At 35.5% G+C, this 26,236-nt stretch overlaps 1 protein-coding gene across 1 annotated transcript in view; it reads right to left on the reverse strand.

The window, feature by feature from the left end:
• LOC149302391 (collagen alpha-1(XII) chain-like) overlaps positions 1-26,236 on the reverse strand; it is a 76,651-nt gene that overhangs the window by 30,152 nt on the left and 20,263 nt on the right. The window contains exons 13-38 of the mRNA XM_089482457.1: positions 22,103-22,372; positions 20,544-20,810; positions 19,582-19,774; positions 19,070-19,191; positions 15,695-15,844; positions 14,910-15,029; positions 14,647-14,811; positions 13,295-13,441; positions 12,959-13,098; positions 11,949-12,078; positions 11,123-11,268; positions 10,743-10,872; positions 10,109-10,248; positions 9,871-10,000; positions 9,323-9,465; positions 9,107-9,239; positions 8,984-9,010; positions 8,712-8,854; positions 4,940-5,069; positions 4,308-4,447; positions 3,737-3,866; positions 3,481-3,623; positions 2,692-2,821; positions 2,012-2,154; positions 1,090-1,219; positions 241-360 (exon numbers count right to left, since the gene is read on the reverse strand). Coding sequence (XP_089338583.1) covers positions 241-360; positions 1,090-1,219; positions 2,012-2,154; positions 2,692-2,821; positions 3,481-3,623; positions 3,737-3,866; positions 4,308-4,447; positions 4,940-5,069; positions 8,712-8,854; positions 8,984-9,010; positions 9,107-9,239; positions 9,323-9,465; positions 9,871-10,000; positions 10,109-10,248; positions 10,743-10,872; positions 11,123-11,268; positions 11,949-12,078; positions 12,959-13,098; positions 13,295-13,441; positions 14,647-14,811; positions 14,910-15,029; positions 15,695-15,844; positions 19,070-19,191; positions 19,582-19,774; positions 20,544-20,810; positions 22,103-22,372 — 3,762 coding nt within the window. The remainder of the gene's footprint in view (positions 1-240; positions 361-1,089; positions 1,220-2,011; positions 2,155-2,691; positions 2,822-3,480; positions 3,624-3,736; positions 3,867-4,307; positions 4,448-4,939; positions 5,070-8,711; positions 8,855-8,983; positions 9,011-9,106; positions 9,240-9,322; positions 9,466-9,870; positions 10,001-10,108; positions 10,249-10,742; positions 10,873-11,122; positions 11,269-11,948; positions 12,079-12,958; positions 13,099-13,294; positions 13,442-14,646; positions 14,812-14,909; positions 15,030-15,694; positions 15,845-19,069; positions 19,192-19,581; positions 19,775-20,543; positions 20,811-22,102; positions 22,373-26,236) is intronic.

Genomic DNA, 26,236 nt, shown 5'->3' on the forward strand with positions numbered 1-26,236 from the left:
CATATAATGAATATTTTCATTCACCTGTACATGTGATGTATCAAATCAATTGGGACAAGTAAACATATCAGACAGACACTAACTGATCCACCTGTCATAGGTGAGAAAGTACTAAAAGCTTGCACTGTTTAATAGGAACGGTCTACAGCATTGTGCATGTTGCAGTTTACAGGTAAGGGACACCAGCCCGGACGTATTTCATTTTTATAGGAAATTGTAAAGATATTATTAAATACTTACTGCGAGGTTGATAAACGAGCTTGTACCCCAGAACAGGAGATGAAACTCTGTCCCAAGATACCCTGAATCGGGTATACCATTCATCAGAAACTTGCAGATTCCGAGGAGCAAGCAGCCCGACTAAATGAAACACAAACAATATACACAAAATTAGGTAGGGTAATACAGTCTAACGTTCTCTTCAGGAGGACTTAGGCAGAGTGGGTGACCGGACAGGCAAGTGGCAAATGGAGTTCAATGCTGACAAATGTGAAGTTAAGCATTATGGGAAAAATAATAACAGCGGGATATTGATTCAGGGGAGGAGGATGTCATCTTGCCTCTTTACAAGTCAATGGTAAGACTCCACCTTGAATATGCGGTACGATTCTGGGCACTGGTACTTAAGGGCGTCAGGAAACAAAAAAAAAAGTACAAAGGAGGGCTGCAAAATTCATAATGGGATGGGAAGATCTTAAGGTTGCATCTATATATGCTAGAAAAAATGTTATCCCCTTAGAAGGCATATTGTGTAAATATGTGCAGGGCCAATATAGAGCTCTCCAGTGATCGTTGTATAATTTAGTAATGATGCTTTTTTTTTTTAATCAAACTGTTATAGATAGAATATATTTTTATTTTCATTTAAACAACATACCACTGGTACTTAGCATGTGACCTTTTTTTTAGCAAGGGCTACTTTTTCAGTGAGCATAGAAATTTGTACAGTACAATTTTTTATTTATTTGATAGAATCACCTATGTAATAGAATGTTTAATATTGTGGTGGTGAGATGAAAGCTTTCTTTGCGTAATACATTGAGCATGCTTTGCTTTATAAAATGGGATATTACTTTGCAGAACGTTTACCTGTTCTTCCATTTCCAGTCAACTGTCCACCATCCCCATCAGCATATACAGCCACCACAGTGATTTTATAAGGAGTATCTGACAAAAGCGGCTGCAACACCACATTATTTCTCCTGCCAGGAACAATTGTCTAAAAAAAAAAAAAAAAATTTGCTTTCTTTCATTTTTTTTTCTTTCAATGCTTTACGCTTTTTGTGAGAATGTAGCAGGAAGATTACTTTTGCTAAATTAGTTTGGAGAAATAACACAACCGTTATATAGATTTCTGAGAAAAACATTTTAAGTTCAGCGGCCTCAGAGCAGCGCATATTGCAAAATCTATTAATGAAATGGACAAACAACTTTTAGCACAATAGAAAGCAGATTTTACACCAAACAGCAACATATGGAAAGGAATAGTCTTATTAAATATAGAATGTATTATTAAATCATTATTATCAAGTTTTCCAGCTTTGACATACTTGAACTGAGAATTGTGAGAGTTGTGGGAGTTGTATATGGAGATTTGGACTACTCTATATTGGTAATAATGTTCAAAAGCAGTCCAATGCCATGAAACAGAGGTCCCCAACCTTTCAGAGTATGACAACAGTTTCCAATAATAATAGGAACCTCAAAAGGTAATGCGTTGACACACGCACATATAAAATTATTCTGAGGCCACCTATCCATGAACCAAACACTCCCAGGGACCATTGGGCCACAGTTTAGGTAATCACAGTTATGATAATATTTCATGCCATTTAACATTGGTAGATAATACCAAGTTCATACTAGTGTTACGTACAATATTTATCTGCTGCTGTCACGTATCTCAAGATGAGAGTTTTTTTAATCAAATGAATTCTGAAAATATACTGACACATACAAATAAAATTTAAAGAAACCAAATGGGGTCTTTATACCCTTACGATAAACTTACAAATTCATCAATTGGATCACCGACGGTTGGAGAATAGATGATTCGGTACTGCTGAACTGGTCCATCAGCATGATCCCAGTTTACAGAGAGGCTGTTAGTAGTCTCTCCAAAAACTCTAATGTTTTTTGGGCCACTTCTAGGTACTGGGTAAGACAAAAAAAAATAATTTGGATAAGTAAAATACTATTTCTTATACACAATATTTATTATAAACATATGAGCTCTCAGAAGTTTCCAACCACACTTTTGGTGTCTGGTTACGGTACAAGAGTCTTTGGTTAGGAAGCCACCAGCTAGGATATAATAGCAGATTATTATGAAATAACCTACCACAGTATGAAGAAAATGTGGAAGGAGGGATACCACAAGAATTTGGAAAGAGGCCTAGTTGCTCCTGGATTTGTAAAGTAATAGACAAAAATAGTAGAATCTCTACTAGAACACACACACCTACTTTCAGCTTTAGATCCATTATTCCATAGAAGAATGGAAATGTGCTAGCTCCTCCAAACAATTGGACCAGACCACTAGTTTATAATCTAAAATGGTTCCTATGGACCCAATGGTGAAACTTTTCTTTGTTTATAGTTTTACTACCTGTGTAGTACTGTAAATCTCAGATATTTTACATCTCTACCGAGGAAATGGCTAGAGTTATCCACTGCTCATATTGTTCTTACAGGTTGTCCCTTGACCGTTGTTTGGACTCCCTTCTCCATCAGCATAAACAGCCACCACATCTACTGCGTATGTAGTCTCAGGAATTAGGCGTTCCAGTAAAACATTGTAAGTGTTGGCTGGTACCATAACCTGGAAGTAAATTAATAGTAGATATAATGGAAAATTAATGACATAAGTATGCAGTAAAAAGAAAATGCAAGTGTCAAATGACTGATCACTGTGCCCTCATTTGTAGATCATTTCATGCCAAAAACTGTCCTGACTTGTTTTATAACACTGATAAAATCAGAACAGAGCATGTTTTTCCAGAGACAGGGTAATTAGACCTACGCTTTGTATGCTGGAAGAATAAAGAGTTCTGAATCATTGAACAAGTTTAGATTTTTATTTTTTTTTCATAGGAAATTGTTATGTTCTGTTGAATTAGGGATAACAATTTTTTTTTTACCTGACACAACTGTTCCAAAATATCAATAATCAAAGTAAGATATGCGTATGCCAATATGGGCAAGTCTGAAAACAATCCTGCTTTAAATTTATCAAAGTGCAAGGTTTCCAATAAATTCTATGAATTCTAGGAAGATGCATGCAAATAAGGTAATCACTTTTTTATTCCAATCCTTACCCCTGTTGCATAGGGTCCCTCATTTGCATTATCTTCTATTTTTTTTCATAGCTTTGAGTATTGCACATGTTTGTAATTTAATTGATAATAAAATCAAATGCCTATGATTAATAATAGGCATACAAGGTGTATACCAATTATAATAATAGTGATTATTACTCACAGATTCTGTTACTTGTGTCCCAAGGAGTGGGGCATAATTAACTTTGTATTGCTGGACAGGACCAGGAGCTGGATCCCAGCGAACATTGAGAGTATTTGGTGAGGGGTTGTACACTTCCAAGTTTCTAGCTGTTCCCCTTTCCACTAAAATAAAGAAAAGAAAAATACAGTGACAACATTATCAAGGTAATTTAGCCCCATTTTTTTTCATAAAACATACTTCTAAATAATGATATTAAGTAAACAGTGTAACATACATGTTTTGCCTGTATCAGACATGCGACCGCCATCCCCATCAGAATAAACAGGAACAACTGTCACTGTGTAGGGTGTATCAGGCTGGAGGCCTCGGAGAACCGAATAGATCGTATTTCCAGGAACGGTTGTCTGTTTAAAAATTAGGCACGTAATCAATACTTATATACAAATGCTAACAACACCAAGGAACAGTAACACTGTAAAACACATATATGATGACCTGTTTCAAAAGGATTGTTAGTGGGGTGAAAAAGGGCCTATTAAGTTAAATAAATTTATATGGAATGTTTATGGCATCACCCAACCTCTACTCTGAGTTCCAGATTTGATTCATAGATGCAGCCCATATTATAAATGGTAACAATAATATATCATTAACCAATTACCGGTATATATCTAATAATTACTATACTTCATTGACCTTTAGGTAAGAAAAGGCTACTCATGACATATTTGCAACATCTTTTTTGCTGACCTCGGAAATGTTCTTCATTTTTTGGGAAGCCCCCTGCAACTAAACTCTTTAGTGAACACGGTCTAGTAATAGTTATTAGACGCTTATGTACTTACCATTTCCTCAGGCCCTCCAGCAGTTGGTGCATAGTAAATTTTATATTGTCTAACGTTTCCTTCTGCTGCTTCCCAGCGAACATTCAGGGTGCTAGTTGTCGGCTCATATACCCGAAGGTTCTTTACAGTATTAAGAGGCTCTGAAATTCAGGAATGTATAAAATAAACTTTAACCTGCATGTCTGTATAATTTAGGATTTGATTTATTTTATTTAAAATGGACAATACAGTTGCTTAATTCTGTTGCATTTTACAATTAAATTAGAGTTTAAAAAGTGGTCTTCTTATCATAGTAACCAATGGAATGTCCCTGTTTACTGGAAATTGGTTGTTATGGTGAAAAGACCAACTTCTACACTTGAGCAACAATTTGTCTCAATGACCTGGCCAATTAATTATAGAATGGAAGATTCACTGCTTTCCATCGATTCTAATTTTAAGTAGAAGGAACTAAAGTTCAACCTGTCTTCTAAGTGGCACTAAATGTAGATATATTGATAGATAGATGATAGATAGATTAATTGACAGATAGATAATGCTAACCTGCTTGAAAATTAAATACCAATGGGCACCAAGAAAGCACATTGTAAGCCATTAAACATGTACTGAAAATATTTGATAATGGAGCTTACTTGTCTTTCCTCTACCAGAAATTCTCCCCCCTTCACCTTCCGCATACTGAGATGCAACCGTGATGGAGTATGGAGTGTCTGGCTGTAACCGTTGAAGAACAACGCTGTTCTGCCTTCCTCCAACTGTTGCCTAAGGATAATAAATGATTTAGATTCTAATGCCAGCCATTCAACTCATTCTTGATACACTCAAAAAATATAATATTGCATGTGTAAAATTGCTGCCTATGCATTCATTTATGTCACAGAAACAACTTCAAGAAAAATGCGATTGCATTGTACATAATAGATAACCTTTTCTGTTGGAAATATCATGCATCCTTGTGTCATTGCTAATATAAGGGTCAGCACTACATGGGTTGAAATAGGCCTTCTGTAATGCCTTTGTTTGAGGCACTATTAGATTTTGGTTTTGGACACATGATAAGACAATTGATGATATCAATAACAATGTATAGATCGATTTGTGCAAGACAGTAGCCTATAGAGGTCTACCAGAGATAATGCTAGGCAGTACCTGTGTACTCAAGCCAAGGTCGAGGGTATTTAAAATACCTAAACAATCCTGTTACTTACATTTTTTTTATTACACTGACACAAAAGAAAAGTTTCAAACAGAAAACATAGTTTTATCATGGATTCTAACAAACATAATTAAAGTAATTGTTCCAATTGTTGCCAAGGGCAGTAAACTACATAACGTTTAATATCTCTACATTCCAAATTGATTCAGATTCCTTGACTCCTACTCATGTGTCACAAATAACTCATGCGCCACAATTCTAGGTAACACTTTATAAATGTTGCACTGTATGCATGTTCTTTTCCTAACATGAATAAAAAACAGGACATGCATTAATAAGCCTGTATTTAACTTTATAAATCTACTTTATAGGTACCGTTGTAATAATTAATAAAAACCTGAGTGGTTCTAAATGCTTTTATAAATTCCATTAAGCATCCTGCAATGGTACTTTTAAAATACTTGTTTAATATGCTTTGTAAAACATCTGGCTGACTCCAGATCTACCTTCAGGCTAACCCTCTATAAAAGGTTTATGTTGACACCTTCTAGGTTGTTCAGTATCTCTGATGTCATATTAGGTTTATGGAGAACATGTTAGAAAGTGCTCTGGGCTGTCAAGAGTAGAGTAGTGCTTTTATAAGATCTGCATTCCAAGGTTTATAGCTCGTTTCACTTCTCATAAGCCATGTGTAGGTGGTTGAATGCCACTAGGCTGTACACTACCCAAAGTAAAAGGATTGGGTGAACGCCATGGCTCACATGCCTTCAATGCATATTTATCTCGTGCAAGGTATTATTTTTTCTTTCATGTTTGGCGGAACACATTTAAGATAAATGGTTGTTTATGACCGAAGTCAAACATAATTTGGTTGTGATTCACTTTGATAGACTATAGTAAGTGAAGCACTATAATTGAAACAGTTAACCTTTATTTGTAACTGTAAACTCTATTAAACCCCTTCAACAAGAAGTGATTTTGGGCTTATTTTTGCAAATCTGTACCAATGCTAGAAAAATGCTCTTTAGTTTTATATATCTCTGCAGTCAGTGTAATGCATTCATAGTCTCTCAACTGGGTACATGGGTTCTATGTAATACCATTTGATGGTTTGCTAGAGTAACATCTTTCCTTCCTTGTACCCCTTTGTTGTTTGAACCGTCCAAGGATTTTAAGCTTTAATATACACTGACAAAAGTGACATATTTCAGCTGCACTTAGGCAATATGGTCGATAGTCTTGTATAGCAGAAGGAATAATAGTTTAATGTTACAAAATCAAATTTTTATGATATTGGCCATTTTATTTATTTAAAGATTGCCTTACAAATGAAAGCTAAAGGCATTTGTTTCATGATACTGTTCCTTTAAACACATGTATTAATGAACATATTATTTTGGATTGTCAACATTGTGGAGCAGCTGTAATTCATGATGACGGATATTGCCCACTACTGATCTACAGTATATATTATAAGCATTCACATGGGGATGAAACACCCAAAATCAAAACACTAAACTTGATATTTATCCAAGAACTGAAGCAGCCTCAGAAATCTAAGCTGACTAATGCATTAATAGTGACCTTTATTATTTCCACAAAACTGAGTTACAGATCTCTGGATCCATTCCAGTCCACTCTGACCTCAGCATCAGCAACTAGAGGTCCAGTAAAATATTAAATGCAGAGGGTGCACATAGCAACTCGAACAGCGATGTGGGTTTCAGCCTCTACCTGGGAGGTCCCATTGTTTGTGTGAAAATCTTTCAGCAGCAACGCTATGCCTTTTTACTGACATCGTCACAATCAAGGAATTTTCCATCAATTCAACATTTTCTTGCATGAGCTTACAATTCTGAGAAGCGTTTCCAAAGCTTACAATTCTAAGAAGCATTTCCAATCAGCTGCATTTCTATAGGTATACTTCCTGTACAATGATGTGCAATCTATACAAACGTAATGATTATGGGAATATTCTAAAACAGATTTTGTGTTATGAAATACTTACAACGCAGGGCAAAAAAAACAAAACAACAAAGAGCAAGCCCCTCGCTTACACATCTTAAGCAACTATACTCAACTTAATACTAATATTCAAATCAGATTGGCGAATTCGGATACCTAAAAACTAAATTGGATGCACAAGAAAACCACCACTTTCAATAGCTCAGAAGATCAGTTCCAGATTTGACGGCATGGCTTTCAAAGCAAGGATGTGATGGGGTCTCTAACTGGTGTCATCTTTCTAACGTATCTTCATGATGCTGCTCCTACAATTTGCATATTTTGTAATGGAGATTTCCTTTCAACTGTCCCAAATAACCAAACATGCCTGTTATAACATTTTACTCTCAGTAGTCTGATAACTATGTGTACAACTATTTCTATTAATATAATCTATTGCACAAACAAATCAGCTAATATGGGGGGAAAGCCAGCATTTCCTGCTGAGTCCAGAAGATTTTTTTTTGTATAATGTCTTTGATTTATTTTAAAAATAACTATGTTTTTCTCTTCATACTTTCAGCAGATGCGTTTTTATAGAAACAGCTGCGAGTGCTTTGAAATAAGCATTTGTACGTTGAGATGATAAAAGAAGGCTTCAACGGAAAATCAAATAAACTGGAATGTATTGGGCCTTTTCATGGTGCTGGAATTTAAACATGTTTGTTAAACAGAAAGTTGTGATTTCCTTTATGTCACTCAGGAACAATTGTTTTCCATGAGACAAGGAGGAAATTAATGGACTCATTTGGTTTTTATTATCACACTCAAATAAAATTAACAAATGTGTCAGCATCATAATTACAAGAGACTGCTATTTAGATTACTAAGGATTTGCCAAGGAGAATGGCGGTACAAGATCAAAAAACACATTATGTCTTCTTTACAGTATCTTAGCTCAAAACTGTTGTGCCTATATCGTGGAATTAAAATTAAGCGTTACCATAATGTTTATGTATAGGAACATGCATTAAAACAAAACTGTGGAAAGAAAACACTCAATAGCAATTGTAAGAGGCAGAATCATGCAAGGCAGGCTGAAGATCCAAAGGTGACTAAAATTTTAGTCCATGGAAATGGGAGAATTTAATGCAAAACCTACTACATATGTGTTGCAATAGGGCCTTTATTCTTGTATTCATGGATCCTGCATTATAGACTGTCCAGAACTGTTCCCACACTCCATACTTTGGTCATTCACAGTAATAGAGCAATACACAGACAGTAATCTACGTATAACTTACAGTTTGTTCAACACCATCACCAACTAGAGGCTGATAGAAGATTCTGTATCGTTGAACCCTCCCACTTGCGGGATCCCATCTCACAGTTAAACTGTTGGAAGTTGCATTGTAGACTTGCAGATTACGAGGCCCATTTCGTGGAGCTTTAATAAAATCATACACAGATATTTTAGTTTTAAGTAATCCAGAACAAAATACTGTATTTCAAAGATATAGCACCACAACTGGTCAAATTAATTATGTACTGTAAAGTGCAATAAATAAATTCTTACTTGGGGTTGTAATACGCATTTCTGGCACTAAGGAAATAAAAAAAAAATTTAAAATGAATATATAAATATTTTTCATAATATAAATTGTGTTACCGAAATATTTTGATTATAAATAATATTTACATGTGCTCTCAATGCCAATTAAGTCTTCACTTTCAGATTCATCAGGATAAATGGCGGTAATTGAAACTTCATATGGTGTGTCTGACTCCAGTTCCTCAAAGATCATAGTGTTCTTATCACCATCAACAATAGTCTGCAAAAAAAGTTATATTTATATAACAATGATGATTCTTAAACAGCACACCACTCCATTTCTTCATATGCTTTGATACTTACCTCTGTCTTTTTTTCTGGGTTAGACATTGGTGCCCATTTTATTCTATACAATGCTACATCAGGGGCTCCGTGATCCCATGTGCCACGGAAACTATTAGTTGTTACTTCAGAGAACCGGAGATTAATTGGAGCTGGTACTGGTGCTGTCAATGTGTGAAAAATAAAAAAGACGATATGGAATTGCTAATAAAAAAACACCAGATGCAGCTTGAAATCACAATAAAATAATGCTCGATCCAACACAATGAAAGGGAAATGGAAACATCAAAAGTGTAAGGAAGAGTTAAACGTTAATATAGCTGCAGAATATGATGGAGGTATAATAAATAAATAATTCCTACGCCTACCAATAGATGTATGTGAAATACTGCGTGGCACATAAGGGCTGATAAGATGCTCCTTTTTCTCCGATCTTGCCTAGTGGTTTAACAGGCTAGGGTGTCCATAGCATGGATACATCCCTGCTTGGTTTATAACAATACTTTGGTAGCAAGAATGGTAGGTGGGCACTCAAACATCATCATGCACAAACATAGCTTTAGAAGTACCTGTGGTTCCTTGTGTCACTCGTGGAGGAGATTCACCCTCGTCATACACTGCAATCAAGCTGACATCATATTCAGTTTGAGAGAACAGATCAGTGAGGGGGGTGCTAGTCCTTGACCCATCCACTTCCACCTAAAATGTGAAAGGATCTTTAGCTAATCTGAGCAATCTACTAGTCACAATGCCAGTAACAATCTTTAATCAATTTATATGCTGTTAAATCACACCATTGTTTCTTACCTCTTTAAATTCTTCCTCTTCTGCAGTTTTATATCTCACAATATATTTTCTCACATTCCCAGGAGCAGCATCCCAAAGAACATTCATTGAGCTGTGGGTAATGTCTCTGAGCCTTATGCGTCCAACTCCTTGAATGGGCACTGGAAAAATAAAAAATAATGATTTCAATGCAAGGACGCCCGCAGTCCAAATGACACCAAGGGCAAAAAGCAGCCTAGCACATCTAACCTAACCCAGATGCTCCCTTTCCCCACCATTGAGCCTATAGATTAGAGGCTCATAGTCAGTAGCTCATAGTTAGCAGTCATAGGAAGTCCACCAAAACAAAGGCACCCGCATCTACATAGTTTCCATAGCCCTAAAATAAACCTTGAGGCCCAGAATATAGTGATTTCTAAAGTATATTTTTATTGTGCATGTTTCCTCAACACCACTGAATTTCAGTTGCAGTAGAAACTATAAAAAGAACCAGGACATAAAATATTAGATCTGATGTGTTCTGTTGCAATAATAAAAAAACTTGTGATCTGATGACAGTATCTGAAAGAAGTGAAATTGATTAGAAGAATCATGAACTATAGATGTTCTTCAGAGTCATCTGTAGAAATGCTAAATAGATTTTATAAACTCTTACAGGTTACATCCTGAGTGGTCAGGGGGTCACTGGTCAACTCATCGAAGAGAGCGTAGACTGTCAATGTGTATTCAGTATTGGGGACTAAATCTTCCAAACGCACATCAGTCACTGATGGTCCAACCCGCATCTGTTTTTAGGCAAAAAAAAAACAAATTCTAAATCAAAAGATTCAATGTCTTTAGTCAAAATATCCTTTTTTGTCACAATCACATTCATTTTGTAATGGACTAATAACAGCACATAAAACTAAACTAAAGCGAGTTCTAATGAAGCGTGTGCTAGAGTTCCTCTGGTGTTAGAGAAACATCTGTCTTAACCATCATACTAGCACTCCTAGCAGTTTTATGGCAGCTGGCTGATAAAACAGCATTCCTCACCTCTTGTTCAGTTGCAGGTACAGAGGCGTTAACAGGATCATAGAGTAATAAATAACCAGTGGCTCCAGTGACACCTTCCCATCTCACTCTCATTGTTGTGGTTTCAACATTGTAAGTGTTAAGAGATCTAACAGAAGGAATGGGTACTGTTGATGTGAAAAAAAAATGTTAGTTATTTTCCATAGTTTTGTTTAATTTATTATGGTTAGTCACTAGGTGGTTTGATGATTAATTGGTTTAAGTTCCAAGATGACTTTCTAGAGTCTACATAGTATTCATAGGCTAGACATTTAGGCTAGTCCCAAGTACTGCTAAACTCTACTTGTTCCACATAATTCCCACAAATTCTGCTACATTTTCCTTCCCACCTTTGGCTAACAGCTATCCACAACTCTCTTTAGAGGTTTTTCCTTCACAGCTCCCATAGGGAGAAGGACATACAGTTTAGAGTAGGTAGGTTGTTGGCCCCAGTCTTTTACATTAACAGAGCGACAGCAGTATGGGTTTTTTTAAATACTTTTGTTATCCAGGCTGCTTATATTGCCATTAATCTCTCTAAAACATAGGTCACTCCTGCTAATTTGAAAAATAATGAAAAACAAACTTTGCGTACAATTTACACAGTACCTGTATGTGCCTGATAATATGTATGGGGAGAGAGAAAAGGAATTTTTATGTGCACATATGGCATGTTTCTGCAGTGTGGTGTTTTATTGGCATACGGTAACCCTTGTATAAAAGGCGAGTCTGATCTTTAAAGTACATTATAATGTCATACAACCAATACTCCCACATCTTATGATAAGTGAAAAAAGGAGAAACTTACAGGTGGTTTCTCTGCCTGCAAGAGGCTCACTGCTTTCCCCCTCAACCACAGAGTATACATTTACAAAGTATTCCGTTTCTGGTTTAAGATCTTTCAATACAGTTGTCCTCTCAGATCGACTGACAATAAGCTGTGAATAAGTAAATAAAAATAAAAAATTTGAGGGCCTCCTTAGAAATTTCAATGAAATTTTAGAGGATATGGTAAAGCTTAACATAGTATTGTTTGTGGCAATTTTTCATTATAGTTCCAACGAATAAAAAAAGGTTTTGGATATTAACTGAGAAATTCTCAACAGCCAACCTGCATCGATACACAATTTTATAAAGTACACAAGCTTTATCCTATAGTACTTGTTAGCTCGTTTTTGTGTGATGGAGTTAGAGAAAGGTTGTGGATATTAATCAAAACAGATTTTGTAAATTTGCCTTTAGATTAGTATAGTATTTCAGGATTTTTCCCAATGCTTGTTCCCAGATGACATTTTGTTATGTCTAGAATATGTCATTGTAAAGCTTGACTTAATTGTTAGAACTGCATGTTATGCATTTAAATCAGATTTAAGTTGGGTAATACTCCCCAAGGGAAAACGTGTCTGGAATATAGGAGCTACTTTGGGAAGGTCATGGCCAGACTTCAAACTTTATTATCATCTTCCTTAATCAATGAGCTCAAATACTTCTTTTGATACAGCATGTTCAATTCAGTAGCCGCTTTTGCTTGGCTTTAATCCAAGTTCCTCAACCAGGCATGGGTTACAAGATGGACCTTGGAGTTGTGTATAAAATGCATCCCAAGATAAGACTAAGATTTTTGTAGATGCATAAAGAAAAACCTATTACTTTATAGTAATTCATATCTAAATAAAGATCTTGCAATCAACTCTAAAAAAGTCTTAAGCATTGGACATTCTTTTATCTGGAAAAAAGTATAAAAATATACCTATAATATAATTTTGCCACCTTTTTTTATTGCTGATATCTTACAGATATCCGTTTAAAGAAGCTCACCTCCTGGGGCCTTCCCCCAGACACTGGATAATATTCCACTCTGAATCTGTCCACGCTGTGGGAAGGAGGAACCCATGAAACTCGGAATGTCCGAGGTGTAGGTTCTGATGTCACTAGGTCGGATGGTGGATCCACATCTCCTGTTCAAATTTAAAAAGAGAATTTAAATGTGTAGCTCCTGCAATATAAGTATAAATGTGACAAAGGGGAACAATAACACCTCGCAACAAGACAAAATCATTCATTTTGGATGTAAATGCATCACATTCCAATCTCAAACCAATATGGTTTTCAATTTTCAGCAATTACTACATAAGAAAAAAAATCATGATTTACCTGGGCCTTTGACACTATTACACAAATTTGTTGTGAGGTTAACAACAATTTGAGTAAGGTAGGAGAAGTCGGCGACGTTGTACACATAAATGTCATCAGGATCGGTAGCGATTTCCTTCAATTCATTCTCATCAGCATTTTTGATACCTATAAGATATGAGAATCAAAAATAATTTGGATTGTGTAGTTACGCATCAACAGCCAATTAAACAATGACATACCACCAGGGGTCTAAAAACTGCAATATTACAATACACAACACAAAGCTTAACATAAGAATCAGACAATAGAGTTTGATAATAAAGTGAGAAGCAGCATTGTGATAGCTGATCATGAATCAAAAATATCTAAAAAAACCCCTACTTTCTATTTAAAATATTTAAGTGCCACTGAACTATATTCAATATAGTTGCGTTAACACACACAAGCATTAATCGGTATTCCTTGAACTGTTGACTAGATATTTTATTACCTTTGATTGCATGTTTTAGCATTTAGCGTCTGTATAAGATCTATGTCCTGCCTTTAAGTATTCACAGTGTTGCGTGCAGACATTTCCAGGGACAAATTGTTTTCCCTTGTAAAGACCACAAGACTAAGACTCATAATTTCCCAAGCCCTGGATGGATTTTCCTGACGCTAAACAGCGATCATCGTAACAGTAAAATGATATTGTGGCATCCAAAGCAGTAGCACTACAACTAGCTTGAGTAACCTACTGGGTTCACTTTCAGAACGAATGTCCACATGTGAAATGGCAATATATCCACGCACTAACAAAGAAAAGATCCATTGATTCCCTTGATTTTAGATGATGTGCATGAATGATCATCCTCTGTTGGGCAGAAGTCTGGCAACCTTCTGCTATATTTCAGAAATTCAGCCAGAATCACTGCAAATAATTACAGCTTGGAAGAAACTTGGCCATTTCAAATATTTTGAATTAAAACTATGTTCCTGTCACACATGTGCTTTTCCAGCAACACGACTTTGAAAATTTAAAAAAAAAAGACTTTGTTTGCTACATTACAGTATTGTCTTTGTTGTAATTACGCTTCTGTTATATCGGCTGCCTACTCAGAAACTAGTTTTAAAATACAAAATACACGGTGATGGATAAAGAGGCACAGAAGAAGCTGATCAAAATATTTATATATTGTCCTAAAATATAAACCCCAGTCAATAATATGGTAACAATGATTTCTAAATTAACTTTTACACAAAACTCTTATAAGCTTTAATCCAACAATAGCCAATCACAAACATTCTATGTAGTGCCTTGTCAACTAACATAACCAACTGTTGCTGCTACTCAATCATATATGTCTATAGAGTTATCCATCCACACTTACCAACAGCATATAGTTCAATTCCTTGGTCCCTCACTCGTTTTGACGGTGCTACAATATCATCCTGGGACTTTCCATCAGTGATGAGCACACCAATTTTACGTGACTTAGCTCTCATGCCAGCTTCTGCCTTGAAGTTATTTTGTAGGATAAAGTTCAAAGCCAAGCCTGGTGAAACATGTGGACAGCAGTTAAAACATATCAGTTCAATACATAACCTGTTTAAAACTACCAATAACACCAATTTAAGCAATCGTGTTATTTACCTGTAAGGGTGTTGCCCCCTTTGTAAGGAAGATTCGCAACAGCATCCATCAAAGACTTCTTTGTGCTGTGTGCATTAAGCTGCCATTCAGTTCTGGGGTCTCCACTGTACTGGGCAAGAGCTAAAATGGAAACATATATAGAACTCGGCATGAGTTTTGAAAACATTTAGTTCTGGCTTTAAATCATAGGCGGAAAGAACGTTTTGGCAAGTCAGGTACCAGCTACATTAAACAAATAAAAATGTGTGGGAAATAACTTTAGCCAAAGTCAATGGACAAAGAAATGAAATCCATCAAAAAACATTTTCACATTTAAAATGTCTTGATCATCAATGATTCTTTTTATCAAAAAAAAGTTACCGGTACATGATAAAGTAATAATATTTGAACTGTCTGTGACTATTAGTAGTTTTGTTGGCAAATATATTTACCTTCTCCAATCTTTCCCATTTTATAAATATTTTTTATATTAAAAATAACTGTCTAGCGTAGGCATGAAAACACACGTTTGTACAAGTTTGGAACTTTCACTGATACGTGGATAATGGAATGTGTTACTTGGAATGGCTGGTTCTGCTCTTCAGTAGTTTAACCACATTAACCAAACAGGGAAGCAGACATTATTTACATGGTGTCAGAAACACTTTCATCAATGAGTACAAATATCTCAATCTCTAAATGTGGGTGCATGGTGTCTAAAACAAATGTTGTTTTTTTTGTGCTTTGTTTTCTAAACTGCTTTGTGCTTGAAGTTCTTTTGATTTTTTTGGTTAAAATACACTCACCAATTTGCACTCTGTCTGGGGCAATGTCAAAGACTTCAACAAGTCGTGAAATGAAGTTCCTGACGGTTCTGAAATTTGGCCGCCCGATACTCCAAGAACCATCAACCAGCAGGACTATGTCTGCAGCAGCTCTAGTTTTGCACTCCAGGCCTGCCACATTAATCATACAAAACCATATTAAATACAACAAGGAATAAAACCATTGTTTTTATATAGGTCCTCTTCTCCTGCAGCTATCAAATGTTAACAGACACTATAACAATTAATACCAATGTATACGTGAAACCAGTCCCCTATTGCTTCAGTGAAATATTCCACTAGAAATAAAAAAATATATATTTTTATCATTAAAAATGGCATATTTCTGATAATATTATTAAATATCACAAGTTCTTTGAAAGCTATAAGACTATATCCACTGGTTGTTGATGGTAGCATTTAGTTATTTGTTGGTGAGCGGTACACATAATTACATATAGCTAAAGAAGAAAGAACAGATAAAGGTATGTACACATTCCAAACACAGGAGGTAAAGAAAACACATGTAGATAGAACATATATAAAAGATTTACAATTAGAGGCACACTGAGACATCAAACAGCAATATATATAAAAAATCCAGATCAAAATAATTCTATAAAACAACACATATTCTGTAAATTAAAAATAAATCCGCTCTTCCATCCCGAATATTGAATTTCCAAGAATGCGTCAAGACTGCTTCTTAATATTGATCCAGCACTGTCGATATTGTAAACAGATTCTTTGTACATTAAAAGCAAGTTGTCTTCTGTGTGAAAACAAAGACCTAAACTTTATCAACAGAACACAAATATGTTACATTTGTTGAACAATTAAACACACATGGAGTAATGTCAGTTTTCAAAGTCAAACATATTTTATATTAGTTATAGTAAGTCAGTGTTGGAATTTCAAAGACAAATGTCAAGAAGTAGCACAGTGTTTAGAAGAACAATTGGGAATTTTGTCAGGTTTCGCAGCTTAAACCAGTGATACATTCTGTTCACTTGAAAAAGATATGTCCCCAAGTTGTTCTGTGAAGCTTAACATCAAAGCTTTGTAAATCCCCCATTGTGCTCCAAACAGCAATACTTCTTTGGAACTTTTGATGTATAAGGAGCCAGAAACTATATCCTCTTTGTTACAAATGATCTATAGAAAAAAATGTTTTTAGACTAAAATTCATGTAGCAGCAACCAAGCACATAGCTTGGAGATACCTAAACATAATAAATACTCTAAAATGTTATGGTCATTTGGCATACTGGACGGTACTTGGGTACAGAATGAGAAGACAATGTCATGTCATGTGATAGCAGAAGCTTAAGCCTGGAAAATCACATACATTCACATACATTCCTTTTTTCCCTTCTTAGGATGATCGGAGAGGAAGTGGACATTACTCATGGTGAAGGGGCGGCAGTACAAAACCAGAGGGGGCGCAGACCACTTTCTCAGGCAATCTAGCCCTCCAGTGTCTCGCCATACAATGGGCCAGTTACAAGGGAGATCTCCTCAATTTACTGTATGCAGTAGAGCCTCTGCAGACTTCATTAAAAGATACAGTGTGCCAGGATATAATGTCATATAACCTCTGTTTGCTAAATGTGCCTTTTATGGTACCAGAGATGCCAACCACAGAGGTGGAGGGGACTGGGGGCACTGCCATAGGTCGGGTCTAGGACCCCAGAGGTAGATACACTACTTAGCGTCTATCATACTCAAAATGTATAAGTTAAAGTCACTAGTATTACGAGGAATCATCTGTAACAATGAAAAAAACACCCTAAAAACCACAGATAGCAGGATTCTTCAACTAGACTTTAAATTTATAATGGTATAGTATCTTACTCTATAATATGTCTTTCCCTGTGAGCACAGTCTCCTGGTTGGCAGCATGGCTTGCAATACTCCCATCATGTATTTGGCCCATTGCAAGTTCACAAATTGTGTTTCTAATTCCTTACAGATCTGCATGGACAGGTTGTAAACTCCATATGTTAAAAAAAATGACTGCTTAAGGCAACTGTGAACAAAGGAGCGTGAGACAGTGCCAGAGAAACCAAAGTAATACTAATAAAACGTCTCAAAGCTGGATATTGAGCAACAGAGTGTGTGAACGATATGTTAATTTGATATACAGGTAAGAGTGGTATATTATTAAAAAAGGTCAAAAGAACAAAACTCTATTTGCCATCAATGAGGATCTTCCCTAAACACGAGCGTCAAAGAATGCGGAGAACTGTAGACTAACAAAGCTGCCATTTTTTTTGCCCTAGGATGACACATGTTCTGCCCCACAACCGCTAAGCCATCAGAGTTTGTATGATTTTCAAAGCGCATTTAAGGATATCTGTTAGCAACAAAAGAAAACAAAGCATTTATAAAACTAAACCACTAACTATACTTGAATCCCAGACACACCTGTTGTTTATATTTGCCTTTAAAATCACCACTCTTTGAATGTATTTTCACCTTGGGCTCAGAAAATTGTCAGATTTGAAAGTGCTGGTAAACAAAAGAACCTGAACCATTTTAGCCACAACCATTATACAAGGTAATTGTTTACATCTTTTTTTTCCCCCATTGAAAGGATAACCAAGCTGGAACACAAACATTATTAGAGAGATGTTTAAATTGTTAGCTCTTCAACTTGCCAGCAGTCTTGCTTTTATTACTGCAAGGATCCTGCTTTTTAGAGGAAGTGGAGAATGCAAGTTAAAAACAGATGGGGAACTAAAATCACATCTGATATACAGAATAAGAGTATTATGGCGTCATCCCTTAAAAAACCCAGACTTCAATGAGCATTAACATTAGGGAACCTACAATAACATAATATATAGATAGATACATCTAAATGTTTCCATCACATCTTCTCTTTCTCGACTTTCCTCCAAGCTATAGATATTGAGTACTATATAAACGGAATAGGTCAAATATTATTATTGATATGTTTAATTAAATCATTAACAAAATTATGATGTTTGAATGATTTGTTTGTTATGTTTTTTACTTGAGATTTTGAAGTCATAAAATGGTTTGCCACCACATTAAGGCAGACAATGACAGTAATTGCAATAAGAAAACTGCACACTATTCCAGACACTTCCAGACAAAGCTCAAAACCATTAGTTACATGGTTTGAAGGGTTTAAGTTGGGGACAGAAAGCATACGATTTACTGGCAACAATAGAAAATAGGTTTCTAAAGAAATAAGAACGTCCTCAATATCCAAAGTAGATATATGATCCTGAGCAAGAAACAATTCAGCACTTCTTAGACAAGAAATGAGCTCTCACATTGGAGCAATTTGTTCCTCCCTGATATCTCAATATATCATATTGTATGTTACCTGAAGAATACACAGGCACATCTGGAGCATCAGACAATGTTGTTGTTTCTTGGCCAACCAATGGTACACTCTCTCCATCATCAAAAACTCCAAAAACATTGACTTTATACGATGTCTGAGCCCTGCATAACAAGTAATATTTGGAATAAGTGAATTGATTCTATTAGTCATTTTAGCTTCACGTTTGGTAGTTTGTCTATATATATGCATATACACAATATGTACCAAAAACAAATCTTTCACCTTGAATATCTAAAATATATATATATAGATAATATCAATTATCCTTTATAAGCAGCGCTACTATTAAACACTTATTGTGCAGGTTTAATAAAATCCAAAATGGCTGTGCCCGCTGGTATTATCTTGATATTTTTGTGTGATTGATTTCTGCAACCTTAGGCTTGAAAGCTACAGCATCTATATACAGTATGCATCTGTACTGCCTTTATATGTTAAGGTCCTTGTTGTAGGCGCTTCCATATCGGCAGAAAACAAAGATACACCATTACCTGAGTTCTTCTAACACAACTGTGTTATCGTATGGTCCAACCATTATTTCTCCAAGCTGTCTATCATCTCCGAAAGGATGAAATAAAATTTTATATCCTTTTACTTCCCCGGGAGCTGGTTCCCAAGTGACTCGGAAAGTGGACCTGGTGGGATCAGATGTTTTCAGATTTCTTGGTGGCTTAAATGGAGAAGCTAAGTAAACAAACAAACAAAAAAACTTAGTAACCTATTAAAAACTTTTTGCATTACAGATAGGTGCCTGTGCTGTACCAGAGCCACCATAAGAATTTTCACAGATGAAAAAAAACATTTGGTGCCAACAGGCATAAATTTAGGTATCTACTACTATAGGGGATGACGTGTTCCTTTGAGAACCACAATTATGGCCACCACTTCTCAATTAGTTCTGCTTGAGTACAGATGAACTGTAGCACCTGATTTGTTTATATTATTTCATTATTTCACCTGTTTTCCCACACATGATTCCCATCATAATGGTGTTTCTCAAATATATTTAACATATAAGGTAAGACTACAGAGCAACACTACATTTCTTCTAAGTAAGACTTTATCTTGTAACCCACTTTTTTTAATGGGCACACCTTGTGTTATTCTAGATGCAATGGTGATGGTATAATGTCAGTTATGTTAAAGTGCATAAATGGTTCATACAGTAAATAAGCGTTCGCTTTATCTCATGTGCACTTGGGAAAAGTTTTTTATGCAGAGCGCCAAGCTTTGCAAAGTGCTGAAATCTCATAAATATCTCCAGGCAATGTGAAGGATACTCATCGAGTTCTACCAAGCTTGAGGCATTGGTGTGTTAATCGCACAAAATCAAATATCACTGATCCAGAAGGGTAGCTACAGACACACTTGTCTTTTGTGTTGCATGGAGGAACATGTAAATGGGGGTCCCTCTGTTGTTTTCAAAAACTGTTTTTCCAGTTGTTATTCATACCTGTTGTTCCTTGTCCTTTCCTTGGTTTTCCTTCTCCAGTCTTATACACTGGGACAACAGTAATATCATAAGTGGTTTTGGGCTGCAACCTTTTTAACACGGTTGAGGTGATTGAGGGTGGAATTTTAGCAACCAACTGTCTTCCTCCAGCCCTTGGACGGTAAATAACACGATAATTGGCCACATTGCCTGGAGCTGGTTGCCAAGTGACCTTCATCGTGTTTTCTGTTTCATCGACGACTTTCAGTGTCTTGGCATCGGGTGATACTGATGGCCATAAAAACAAAATATTTTGTAACTAAATAATAAATCCAGGCATTACAGTGCTTGATTATATAAAAAAAAAAGGTTACGTCAAATCAAAATACATTGTTTTAACCAATTATGATAAATCTTCTACCTAGAGTTAATCATCAGCTAGTATGGAACTTAGACATATATTTTAATTGCATTTCCAAAAGCGAATTAAAGAAGAAATAATTAATTTAAAAAAATTTAAGGCAAACGAAAAGCCTCTAACCAGAAGCAAACCAATCCAGTTCACCAACATATGAGGTTACTTATGGAGGTAAGGCTAGTACACATCTGGTGCTAATGAATTTCCACAAATTGCATATTTTTAAATTTATTTTGTATATAAAGGGCCCCCTCTTTTGACTTATAATTGGCCTAGCATTACTTGCAATAATACATTTGATGAATTTTCTAAACAATACTGGAATGACAGTAAACCACTGAAATGAGAAATACATATAGAACGTAGGACTTTCAAGTTCCTATCCACATGTTTCACACATGTTTTGGGAAAAATGCTTGGGACATTTCCCAACAGATGTGTCTTTGAGAATTTCCTGAAATTCTTGTTATTTAGAATTCTGTCAAGAGACGTGTGTAGCATTATTATTCTTACCCATGCAGTAAAGATTAAGACAATCTAACTATAACAGCTGCACTGACTCTACCACTAGGTTTAAATCATGATGGACCTCTTCATATTGCAGTAGGTCTCACTGACGATTGCCGTCCTGTACTAATTTTGGGATTGACTGAATACACTTTTTCTTCTTGAAAATGTGTGGGTTTTTTTGGCAAAGTTAGTAGCCAATGTAGCCTAATTAAGTCAGTAACAATAATGTTTGATTTTGTGCTATGTTTTACTGTTTTTGTATCTTTGTTATATTTTCTCTGCTGGGTCATATTTATTATATGTTTGACTGAAGTAGATACATTTCTAAGTTTTAAAGTGGCATCAGTGTTCAGCTGAGCTTCCTGGATACAGTAGGTATACTGGTGCTCAAAACATTAAATGTATGCATTCTATGAGCCAATGGTGAGAAGAGGAACGTCTAAACATTAGATTCTTGCTGTTATGAGCGTGATCCTCTAATTTACACCCACTGTCAACGTACAGCTCACAATATAATTCTGCCATGCAGTTATTTAGCCATAGCATAATGTAACATTATGAAATGTATCCATCTTAATATACACTTTTAGTCTAATTTAAGTTTCATTTAAGGAATAGGAACATATTTTATACGGCTGTATATTTTTTCTACCTTCGGTGGTGGCTTCTCCTTCAAGAGGATCTCCTTCCCCACTCTTGTAGTCAGCAATTACTGAAATCTTGTACTTTGTTTCAGGTTTTAAGGGTTCTAGAACAGTGTCAGTCACATAAGCAGGAACCCGCTTTTCTCCGGTTTCATCATCAAATAGTGACTTCCATATAATTCTATAACCACGGACCATTCCAGGTGCGGCTGTCCAGGATGCTCCGATAGAGGTATCCGTTATGTCCTTGGTTATCAAGTCACGTGGGGAGCCACGTTCTATATTAAAAGAGATTCATGTATAAACACACATTTATCGCAAGCATATATGATCAAAAAAATCACAAATATTCAAACATACATATATTACACTAGTGCAAAACTCTTACTCAATGTTAGATAAAAGGGTAATTGCGATGTTTCCATCATATATATAAAATATGTGTATGTATATACATATATATATATATACACTGCCGTTCCAAAGTTTGGGGTCACTTGGATGTTTTCATGGGTAACAAGGACATTTCTAGCTGTGTAACATAAGTGCAAAAGGGTTTTCTAATGATGAATTAGTCTTTTAAACTTAAACATGGATTAGCTAATACAATGTGCCATTGGAACACACAAGTCATGGTTGCTGATAATGGTCCTCTGTACGCCTATGAATGTGCTTTTGTCTTTCAAAAACAAGGACATTTCTAAGTAACCCCAAACTATTGAATTGTAGTATATATATATATATATATATATATATATATATATATATATATATATAATGTTTTTACATGAACATAGACATACTGAACTATACCGTGAAGGAGAAAAAGGCAATGGAAAATGCAATAAATGCTTTAGACCAAGTTATTCCAACTTCTAGTCATTTGAACACACAAAACCACAACTTCTTAATGGAGACGCTTGACTGGAAACTAAATACGCCAGAGATGCTGACAAAGTATTTTACTTTCCCGTTGCAAGAAAATATTTAAAGAAATAACAATGTGGTTGCTACAAAGTTATTACTGTGCTCTAAGCATTTAGCGCTACTTGCAGCCTTTGACTGGCAGACTCGGTTGCCCGTGAAAATGAATTTGGCCTTAGAGTATGAACAAATATATCAGTTCCTCAACTGTGTGAGTCTCTCGCATTGGGTGTCAACACTTTAAACTTCACAGTGCAACAGAGAAAATGTAGCACATGGAATGGACCCAATGTCTCCTAGATTAGTCAAATGAACTAACAGAAGTGAGGTGGTCAGAGAGTGAACCAGGGCTTCTTTTTTTCCTTGTAAACCCTGACAATTGTTATGTTTCTACTAGAAACAGAAATTTGTAGCAAAATAAAAAATTTTATGTAAACATATTCCATAATATACTGATATCATTTTCAGGTTTCAGTTTTTAACACTGAGATTTTAAGAGCTTGAAGAAGAAAAATAGGGAGGGACAATAGGGATTTTTTATTGCTCCCAAAAAAAAAAGAGGCAAGTAAATTGTTACCATCTGGGAAATAAGCATTGTTGATGTCATAAGTGTGTGTTTCTTTGATTTAAAAAAAAGTGTTAGCTGAGCATTGTTTATACATTTGTATGACAACTACTTGACATGATTTCCGAGATTTCAGTACAAGTCCAGTAATGTCCACCTCCTCTCCCTGTTGAGTTTCCAAAACAAGCTAACCATAAAGTAAATCTGTATAATTTATCGAAGGCACTAGAAAGTGTTAAAACACAAATACTTTTTCTTTGAAACATCATATTGTACACTGGATTACACTATTATGTAAATGTACTGGCACATAGGACACAGAAATGATGATTTAAAAAATAAAGCTTAATTCTTTCGCACACACTTCTAGCTGCTCAAATCACTCCAGGGTACTAAAAATAAGTATGAGATATACACTATGTTAACATAAGTTGAGAAATGTTTTCCACAGCAATGAAAATTCTTATTCTTCAAGGACTATTTACTACACAGAGACAGGTTTTACTTACTTTAGAACATTGGTTTCATAATATATTATGTGAAGGTTAGTGAATGATTTTTATTGTATACTAGTATAGTATAAAGTAAGAAATCTAGGAACACTGACTCTTTAAAATAACCAAATGCTATTGAATTATTATGCAGTGAAGGAGAGGGAGATTGAAAACATCCAGGATGCCCCATGGAGCCTATATTGAAAATAAAGGTTTTCACTCAGCAATGATTCATTACTCTAACATAATATACGTGGTTCTCTCGATGGACACTACCCTAGAAGATATTCACTTATTCTGCACGCTCAAAATCAATTTTGCGTGCATTGTAAGATTTATCCTAATGTTACATTACTGATTTTGGTTAGGACAAGTCAAGCAATCACTGAAATTTGCTTTTGATCTATGTTCTCAATGATTGTTCACAAGTGTGTGGACCACAAAGAGTTAGTATTTAGTGTGTTCTGCATTCTATGAGTCAGCATAATTGAAAATGCATGTTGCGTACCCCGACCAAAAAAACTTAATGGAGCCATTGTCTTTTTTCAGTCAAATGTAGTATGTGTCCTTTCTTTACACTGGATTATTTTACCAGTAAATACTCCAGATGCTGTACTTTTTTTTACTTCCAACATTGTAACAGATCATAAACCTGACAAAATGTTTAACAATAATTTATTGACAGTTAAGATGTAGATTTACTGTGCTTAACCAACTCTTTAACGCCACTCTAAATATATTTGTTATAAGCTGAAAACATGGCTGTCCACCTGGAGGCACATGGGCCAGATGTGAACCACAGGGATTTTGCATTGACCTAAAATAGTCTGAGAACATCATACCCCACCTTATGTGATATAATTCTCTAAAAAATAATCACCAGTACACATACTGGTGTGTTGTGATTCCTTAGCATTAATCCTATATTATGCAGGAGGTAAAGTAGTTGCACATAAAGTAACTTTCATAATTCATAATTGCAACTGTGTTGATAAATACAAATTTAGAAGATGTGAAAATAAAATAAATGGTGGAACAGATGATGACCACAGAACACAGAAACTGATCAGTCTGGAGAATGGATGCTTTTTTTTTGCCTGGTGGATAAAAAGTCAGTTTTAGTTTGCATATAACATAGTAATATCTCCATGAATAAGACAGGCTGGGTCCTTTCGGAGAAACAGCCAACAAATGTCAACCGGAGCTTTCTTTATTACAGGAGCAGTTCAGTACAAAAGTCTTTGGTCTCATCCAAAGTTTAAAAAGCCACTTTTGGCAGAAGAATGGCAAGAAATAGCTGGGACATGAGCAACATTGTCAGTGAAAGACTGCAACATGCCCAAGCTTGGTAATAAGCGGGTAGGGGATGGATAGTGACAGACAGTGCCAAAAGGCCCCGGATCTGCTTCTCATACCCCTTCCCCCTAGTCTGTCATATGGAAAATCAATTTCATTTTCCCCTTGCATGACAGAACCAATTTCCTTAGAGTTGGCCTTACCAGTGGGGTACATGTGATAATTCTCTAGAAACATCTGGATAACTCATCAGTTTTATGATGAGTTTTTTTTATAAAAACTTTCATTTCTTGGTTAACTTTTGCAAGAAATAGTAGGAAATAAGACTTTTATTGATAATGGTGAATTAGAAAGCTTAAACAAGAAAATGTACCAATATACATATGTATATATAGATATATAAAAAATTGCAAAAACTAAAAATCTATTTTGTGTTAACAGTTGCGATTCCTTAAAATGTCAAAGACACAAATGCTGACTGCAGAGTTTAGGAAATTAATGACTCGGCATAAAACATTGAGCATGCATAAAGAAGCCCCTTGTTGTTATCTCTTTCCAAAAAATAAGATGCATAATAAACCAAGCAGATTTCCTGTGGGATACCAGAAACTTCATTGTGAAGAAATGCCCTTTCGACGTAATGCTGTCCGTGGGAGGAAAATGACTTCTAAAAATGTTATGGCGTTTCCAAAGCAACAGAAAAAAATAAATATAGTTTAAAAACTAGACTACTTCCTGTCTGTGACTAACAACAATAATTAAACCAAATACAATTTCAGTAGGTCTATATCCATTCTCGAGTACTTATTTGAAGAAAAAACTTTGGTGTGTTTAAAGAAATATTCTAGTGTACTTTATTTAGT

Source organism: Sceloporus occidentalis, unplaced genomic scaffold, assembly GCF_023333645.1.
Source record: "Sceloporus occidentalis isolate IW3139 unplaced genomic scaffold, rSceOcc1.0.p SCAF_19, whole genome shotgun sequence".
NCBI classification, from domain to species: Eukaryota; Metazoa; Chordata; class Lepidosauria; order Squamata; family Phrynosomatidae; genus Sceloporus; species Sceloporus occidentalis.